The sequence below is a fragment of the Poeciliopsis prolifica genome, unplaced genomic scaffold (assembly GCF_027474105.1).
Source record: "Poeciliopsis prolifica strain line A6 unplaced genomic scaffold, Auburn_PproV2 SCAFFOLD052, whole genome shotgun sequence".
In the NCBI taxonomy this organism is placed as follows: Eukaryota; Metazoa; Chordata; class Actinopteri; order Cyprinodontiformes; family Poeciliidae; genus Poeciliopsis; species Poeciliopsis prolifica.
Genome location: NW_026562427.1, coordinates 1,164,776 through 1,173,337, shown reverse-complemented (window position 1 = coordinate 1,173,337; position 8,562 = coordinate 1,164,776). Strand labels below are relative to the sequence as shown.

Here is an 8,562-nt window from a genome sequence, read left to right as displayed (position 1 = left end):
ACAGAAAAAAATGCAAAAGTTAGTTATGTTTTTACTGTCCAGCAATAATATCATCATCACCTTAATAATAATGAAATATACATTTCTTTGATAATGCTACAAATGTATATAATGTCCATAATGCTGATAGCATTATGACAAATCTGTGTCACATCTCCTGCTGTGGGTTAACTGGAAAAACGGCAAAGGTAATCACAGAGACAGTCTGAGTTATCAACATGCACGTTTAATGACAGTTGCTTCATTGCATGAAACAACACACAGACCCATTTACTCAGACTACATACATGACATGAGAGAGAAGCATTGTTGTTGGAACTCGTGCAGACCCAAATCTTTTATTTATTGCATCTGTTCAAAGGGTGAAATTATAAGGCTACAAATCTGCCCCCCAAAAATGGTGAATTCATTTACAGGGCAGCTCGTGCAGTTGTGTAACTCCTGTCTTTATCGTGTCCTTCTAGTCTTCTCAGTCTGCAAATCCACTTTACGAGGGGAGGGAGATTGTCCTTGGCTACTAATCTGAGATAGGAAAAGCTCCTCAGGTCCATTTCAGCAGATGACACAGCCACCTTTCTCCTTGAAGGGGTTCTTCTCCTCCGAAATGCCTTTGACGAGGATGTCCTCCTCCACTCCAGCCTGAATGTACTCCTTGATTTCCTCACAGCATTTAGATGTCTAAAATGATCAGACAGGTATGTGAGTTTATAAAATGTGAGTTTATAAAATGTGAGTTTATAAAATTTTCCTAATAAATGAATTGCAAACTTGTGTGTTTAGATTAAATTCATCATCATGCAGAAATTATAAGTAGAAATGAGAGGGGTGAGAAAAACTTACCAACCACCTCTCAAGCTTCACTTCAATTTTGAGTTGGTTTACTTCCATCACAGCCTTATCCTTATCCGTCAGGTCATCCACATTTATGACTGGCATTCTCTGTAAAAGAAACGAAAAAGTTCAACCAACACGATGCTCACTCAACGTGACAAACACACGATCTTGGCTTGAGGATTCTTAGTAACGTTTCAACCATAGCGTGAGTCCACCTGTAGAAAAAGAGAGTACTTACGAATGCTCACAGGCAGCGGTCCTCCACCACCAAAATCCTACTGAAGAATCCCTCTCCTCTCCCTCAATCTGGGTTATAAAGTAATCCGCACCAACATTTCTAATCTGCTAATCTGATTAAAACAAGGGCCCACTGAATGATCATGTCAGTTATTCTGGAACAGCATCAAAGAAGGAGAGGATTTCTCACAGGTGTTTGTTTGATCAGTATTGATGTGATGTAGAAGCATTTTAATCTGTAAACTGTTTATTACAGACTAAATCAACATTTGAGCATGTTTGACCAAAGTTTCCTCAGAGTCAGATATATGGGGTAGTGGGTGGTGTTTATGTATTAGGTCATTTTGATAAGACGGCTAATCTGTATTTAGCCTTTACCTGTCAAGGTGGAGACGCCTCATTGGTCTGAACATGACGGCATGGCACTTTTTCATGTCACATCTTGCAGCAGCTAGACTATATCAACAAATTTATGTCAAATTAATGGTATAAAAAAGGCCAGAGGGTTATTCTTTAATCCATTCTCTTCCACTTGTTCAAAACGGGGTCACAGGTGTTACGTCTTATTGTTCTCCAGTTCATCCTGGGTTTCAGGAGGGATTTTCTGAGTCTTTCCCCAAAGTGTTCTTCTAATGGAACATGCCAACAAAGAAAAACTCACACAGCAAGAAGACATCCTGATCAGATGCCAAAACTACCACATCTGACTTGGTTTGAGTGGGGGACCAGGTCTTCAGATGGAAAAGCTGCTCATTTTCTAAGATTCAGTTCAACCATGCCATGGAGAAGGTTTGCTTCAGTCATTTGTATCTACGATCTGGTATTGATCCATATCTCATGACCACAGGTAAGGGTCTGATTGTAGACGGACTGGGAAATTATATCTTCTTGTTCATTTTATCTTTTTTCTTTACTATTCCAGACCAAATATCTTCCGCTCCACATAATCATGTCTCTTGAACAAGACAGCAAAGCACTTGTGTCTCCAGCCATGAGAAAGCGATCCACCTTTTTCCAGCCTCAGACCAAATTATCTCAGCTGCTTCACATTCAGCTATCAGATGTTTCAGTTCATGCTGAGGGTCATGTCCTGTAGACGTCAACAGAACCGTATTATCTTCTAAAAGCAACAAAAGCAAACAGAGACATGCTAAATTGGATGCCCAGGATGAGTTTCTTTGGTTATATCAGTAAAGGTCAAGGTAAAAGTAATTTTATTTATATAGCATATTTTCAGCAAGAAGGCAATACAAAGTGCTTTGCAGGATTTAAAAGGAAATACAAAAAAGTAACAAACCAAAGGAAAGTATGTTTTTTTTTCTTTCCAGAAAAAGTATCAACTGTTGATCTAGAGTATGTAAGTTTGGTGTTCCTGTTCAGGGTTACTAAGTATCCTCTGGTCTAATTCCATTTCTGGGTTGGGAGAACAGGAGTCTAAAAATAGTCTAAAAATGTTAGTTCGGTCATTTCACTGAGCCGAAAAGGTGTGTAAAAGGGGCACAAAACCATTGTAGCAGCCCAGTTACACCACTAACAAAATGCCTCCAGGGCATGGTTGAAAGCCTTCTTCAGTTTCACAAGACATATGTGAACTGGAAAACCAGACCCCCATGATCCCAAAGGCAACTCTGCAAGGGTGAAGATCTGGTCAACAGTTGGATGGCCTTGAAAAAAAAAGAGCCACTCTTGTTTTCAGCGGTTGATAGAAATCGCCTTTCCAGCATCCTAAAATATACTTTTCCAGGGAAATGTTGGGACCAAATCCCTGTTTAGCCACTTTATGGATGTTGGCCTGTAGCCCGCTCAGAGACATTACGCAGACCCATCATCAACCATGACTTTCTCATAATATGTGTCATCTTCAACATTCTTGGTCAAGCTCATCCAATTAATGCAATATTTTTATAGGGAAGGGACATTTTCTGCAACTTCATTGATCTCTGCCATGGTGATAACTTCACCTTCCCCTTAGTCATCCACCTTCTCTCTTAAGGACACGGTAAACTGAACTTCCGTCAGAAATATCACAGGCTGGTCTTCTTGCCCTTTTACTGTTTCATACCTTTGCAGTTTTGTTAGTTTTGTTTTGACAACACATGACTTAAAGTAGTCTCTTACATCCTCCTCATAATTTGTTGTCATGAAATGTAATAAATATCTACAGGAGGTCTATGAGAGTGGACAGGGCTACATAGTTTTCATTCAAAAATGACATAAAAGTAATGTATGAGAGATTTGAGCCTCTAATGGTTGTTTATCTCAAAATATTTGAAAAATAATTTCCCCTTTGCTTTGTCAAAACATGAGCACAAAAGTACTTGTTAATGGGTTGGAAATGGAATTAGGGGCAAAATTAGATTTTTCATTTATATTAATAACTTTGACAAGTTGTTATTAATATTGACTTTGAATAGTAATAAAGTTGTGTATAACTGGGGTTCAATTGGTAAAGCAGGACATAATGTAATATATTAACATTTATTTTTATATTTGCTAATCAATATTTCATATTACCTTACTAATAGGCTTATCATCTTCATCATCGGCACCTAACTCAGAGATATGTATTGTTTTTCTCAGTTTGATTGAATACAGCGTTAGTCACAGCTTTAACCCCACTCTGCGCAAATATTGCGACGCCAAAACGTCTCATGTCCCACATTTATTAATGACGGATTTCGTCTGTTTTGAAATGAGTCACAACATCCTCGACCCCGCCCTTAAATTCCACCTCCCGTGGGAAGCTCTGCGTGGCTATAAAGCCTGAACTGAGTGGGGTGGTCGGCACTGATAGAAGGGGGAAAGACTAATCACTGCTCGCACAATGGAGTTTCCCTTATTGGCGTTTTTTACGTTATTTGCGTCGCTTTCCAGCAGCCTGGCGATAACACGAAGTCAAGGTAACACGTTTAACCCGAAAGTTGAAGTTTTAAAAAGATGTCTGTGACTTGTGTGTGTTGTTTTTTTTTTTGTTTGTATGTTTTGTTTTTTGCACATTTTTGCAATAATAACTTGCTGTTTTTTTTTTTTTTTTTTTTTTTTTTGTAGCCGCGTGTCTGCTTCCAGGGGTGAATGGTCCCTGCAAAGAAAATATCGACCGCTATTACTACAACACCTACACCCAGAAGTGTGAGGAACTTAATTATGGAGGTTGCGAGGGAAATGCCAACAACTTCAAGAGTTATGAGGAATGCCAAAAGGCATGCTTCAGAATCCCCAGTAAGACCAATAAAGTCATTTCAAACTGTTAAAATTCATGAAAAACTATCGTGTGTGAGCAGCTTGCCTCAAAATCACAATTTACATCTCCAGTCTTCAAGATGTCTTCAGTTTTTAACTTAAAAGAACCTCATAAAGTCAATACCTTTTCTTTTTTTTTTTTTAAGAATTCCCTGTGTGTAGTTCTTGGTTTTATCCGGATACCCCTGAATAAATTACAGCACAAGCAAATGCCTTCAAAAGTCACTTTCAGTTGTATCGGCATTTTCTATAACTTTCCATCTGTGAATCCTCCAGAGATCCTCACATTGCTCTTTAGTAAGATATCTGATATACTTGTGTGTATGTCTGTGATTTAAATTCTAAAAAAGGCTCCTTTTTGTTTGTTTTTTTTTTTCTTTTTCTTATTCTTCCTTACAGAGGTTCCTCCAATCTGCAGGCTTCCCAAAGAGGAGGGTCATTGTCGTGGTCTCCTTCAAAGCTTTTTCTTCAACATGACCACTATGCAGTGTGAGTCCTTTTACTGGGGGGGTTGTGGGGGCAACAGCAATCGCTTTGTAGACCTCTCCTCTTGCCTGGAGTACTGCACTCCCCACAAAGGTTAGTAAGATTTCGTAGATTAAATATAAAATGGAACGCATGTTACAATCGGCAGCCAACTCAATTATGTTTGTGTGTGTGTGTGTTTCACAGCTTTCCCTGTGCTCTGTCTGGACTCTCTGGACAAAGGGAAGTGTTCGGCCTCTATAACTCGGTACTACTTCAACGCGACCACCAAGACGTGCGAGGAGTTTGTCTACTCGGGCTGCGGGAGAAGCAGCAACAACTTTGTGTCACGGGAGAGCTGTATGAACGTGTGCATTCAAGGTGTGAAATTGTGAATTAGCTTTGCATGTGTTGAAAGTTTCACCAGCCACAGTTTAGCTTAAAGCATTCATCAGAGCAGCGCCTCTCAGACCTACGCTCTGATTCGAATTCAGTCAGAGGGAAGAAGAGTAAAGTCAGCTCGGATGATTTGACTATCAGTAAACATTCTCTCCTTGACCTCCAAAATCCAATCCTAAAGCCAGTTGTTATCATGTGACCTAGAGAACGCCAGACAAAATCTATCTCTGAGAGGTCCTGTTTATCTAGTTTGGAGTTTCAGAAATTCAGCTATCATAAGACATGTGAGCTACACTAATAAGATCCTGGACATTTTCTTCTGCTTTTTTTTTATTTCAGGACCTAAGAAAATCAGAAGCTATGGGAAAATTCGGGTCTTGAAGTTAAATAGAAAGAGCCGCATCCCACAAGTCCGGGTCCAAAAAGTCTGATGTCACTCAGAAGTTCACACTTGGACGAGTCCTCGACGCTTGTTGGAGCTAACATAATGACATGTCGTATATTTTGTTATAGAACGACTCTTCAAATGCTGTGTATACATTTTTTAGATTTCTATGTGATTTACAACACAAGTTTTCAATCATACTGTGCCAGCCAGAGGCATAAGTGAACTGAGCTGCTGCATAAGACCTTCAGACTAGCAGTCAGCTCTGTTTTAATTGTCAAGGTATATTTGTTGGTGGAAAGCATACACGTTTGCCACTGATGTCTGTTTCCGGAGCCACATTTGATGTTTTAATGCAAACTAATCACAAGCTATGCAGATAACAATATGCTTCTTTTCCTGAATGTGAATGAGTAAAAGAATCTCTTCTCCACAATTTATTTACTGCTATTTATTTGACAAATAATGTCACCTGGAAATCAAACTCTTTGTAGGGTCCACACTGGCTCTGATGATAGTGCACCACTGTTCCTAATTATGTATTTTGTTACATAATTAAAAACTATGTTATGTATGTAAAGACATTTTTATGTTTTTTTAAAAATAAAATGTACAGATTATTTTGAAGAATTCTGCTTTCGTTTGGACTTTTACCGATTCTGCTGTTTCAAGCAAATTTCACTTATTTGCTGCCCGAATAACTAACAAACCTAAAGGGTGGGAACTCAAGTCTAATGATCAAGTTCTGTCATGCAGTGCAGGTAGCATGTAAACATAAAGAGTGTCTTATTTGAGTTGGCAAAAAAGAAAAAAGATAAACAAGCTTAGCTGGTTTCTGCTCTTTCTCTCGGCCGCTTTCACTTTTATCTCCTTCACTAACGCTGCTGTCTCCTTTCCTTATCAGGTAATACTTTGCAGTACACTCGAGCCCATCTCTGCCTGCTTGTGCATGGCCTTGAATCGGGAAGGAAGCAATCATAAGACGGTAAACCCTGCTGCTGTGGCACAGTCATTAGAGCGCCTTTGAATATTCAGGCGACAGGAAGCTGCAGGTTTTCAAAGTGTGCCTAATGAGCTTTTAGAAAAGAATCCTTAGCAATTATAATGCAATCACAGAATAAAAAAAAGAAAACAAAGAAAAAAAAAAAAAAAAAAACAGCCCCAGAGCCAAATGTGCTGCAGGCGCATTGGGACCAGAAACTCCCAGAAACACGAATTTTGAATTTTTGATGTTGATTTTGGTCTGCAGCACTTCACTTTTTTCAGATGGGTGCTTCAAAGTGTAATCAAAAACTTTTAGCAAGGATGTAAATATGGAACTGCACTTTGTTCCATCTCAGATTAAAAGCAATAAGCACCACTTGATTTTTCTGATAATAAAAATTTATGGCAGAATGCTGAAGAAACTACTCAACTGCTCGTCTATTAATAGCAAAGAAACGCCAGTGTGTCTGGGCTTGGAATAACGAATGCTAAATCATCTGTTGCACAGTATAATAAGAGAGGCAGACTTTACAACAGTGCATAAACATCTTCTCAAAGATGATGTAATCGTAAAACCTTCACTGCTGTTCAGGGAAACTTGTTTTGTTGTTGTTTTTCAGTCAGCAAACATCAACCTGAAAGCAACAAATGTTAAAAATCTTCCTTGAAACTGTTAATTGCACAGCAACCATAATGAATCACACTTCATCTATTGATCATACACCAGCTATTGTTTGTTTTACTACGCCTGTCTTAGTAAAAGATTCTAATGACCTCATAAATCATCAGCATAGACTCAGTAGTTAACTTTTAATCAGAATAAATTGCTGTCTTTGCCCATCAGTGAGTGATATTGTGACAGCCCTATTAAAACATTTGCAGTATTTAGAGGAATCTGTCTGGTCTGGGTATGTCGTTATCTTATGGGCATTAGACAAATTCATTATCCTGAGCTATTCATTGATCATTGATGGTTATCTACCCCTGAAAATACATGCTTTTTATTCTGTACTGTTTAAATTTTCTTTCATCAAAGAGTGAGGCAAAACTGTTTAAAGAACCAGAGAAAGAATATATTCTTAATTGATATTTATTCGAAGTCTCTGGTTATTGAACACAGTCAGGAGAAAGAGCCTGGAGCAGAACACAGCTTACAGTTTTATAAGGATTTTATAGGGAGAGGTTAATGCCAATTGCATAGCTTGACAATCTATGCTTGGTTACAGAACGAGAGATAAAACAACCCAATGACTGCACAGTAATGTTAAGGCCAATGACTTCATCATAGGCGAAGGCCAGAAACACTCCTTCAGAAGTCTTTGTCATGAGCTCATGCGTCGCACAAGAATCATAATACTGCTATGCATAGATTCAGCTAATTATCATAGCAACCTTAAATCAGTACACGTAGATTATTCTGAAGAGTTTGTAAGTCTCCTTTATTAAGTGCTGATAAAATTTTTCAATTCAAGATGCTTCAAGAGGCTTCAGAAAACTGCAGGAGTGAATGTGGACTGGGGAAAACCTCCAACATGCCCCCTGGTGGTAGATTTATAAACTAAACTAAAATAAAGTAAATCACAATGGTACTTAACACGTCTGTTTTGGGGTGCAAATATACATAAAGTATATTTTTTGATTAATAATTTTAATCAGTGCATTGACTCAGACATATAGAGATAAATACTCATGTTTTTCATGCATTTGTCACAGTGCAAGGTTTTCTTAAACAACTGCTCAATCTTAAAAGTTAATTTTAAAAAGCATTGGAAAAATTATAGCAGTATTGAATATGTCAGCATTTGTATCAGTTTACATATCTCTGCTGACATAAAATTCACATCTCAATGTCATTTACAACCAGAGTAATGCCATCATAAAAGAACATCAAAACAAATTACTTTGTAATTGAAGCTTCATTGTAGCTAAATAAATCAAACGACACAGAGAAATACTGTTGAACCCTTTCAAAAATGTATTAAATATTTTGTGTAAAAGCCTGTTTTTGACCCATTCTT

At 38.1% G+C, this 8,562-nt stretch overlaps 2 protein-coding genes across 2 annotated transcripts; one reads left to right on the top strand and one right to left on the bottom strand.

The window, feature by feature from the left end:
- Positions 1 to 206: 206 nt before the first annotated feature.
- Positions 207 to 1,158, bottom strand: gngt1 (guanine nucleotide binding protein (G protein), gamma transducing activity polypeptide 1). The gene is made up of 3 exons (XM_055058870.1): positions 1,073 to 1,158; positions 841 to 939; positions 207 to 678 (listed from the first exon to the last, which is right to left on the bottom strand). The coding sequence occupies exons 2-3, from the start codon at positions 934 to 936 to the stop codon at positions 553 to 555; spliced, it is 222 nt and encodes a 73-aa protein (XP_054914845.1). The 5' UTR covers positions 937 to 939; positions 1,073 to 1,158; the 3' UTR covers positions 207 to 552.
- Positions 1,159 to 3,714: 2,556 nt separating this feature from the next.
- tfpi2 (tissue factor pathway inhibitor 2) lies at positions 3,715 to 6,180 on the top strand. Its single transcript, XM_055058860.1, has 5 exons — positions 3,715 to 3,971; positions 4,120 to 4,290; positions 4,711 to 4,890; positions 4,984 to 5,157; positions 5,515 to 6,180. Exons 1-5 carry the CDS (start codon positions 3,896 to 3,898, stop codon positions 5,604 to 5,606), a joined length of 693 nt encoding a protein of 230 aa, XP_054914835.1. The 5' UTR covers positions 3,715 to 3,895; the 3' UTR covers positions 5,607 to 6,180.
- The last annotated feature ends 2,382 nt before the right edge of the window (positions 6,181 to 8,562 follow it).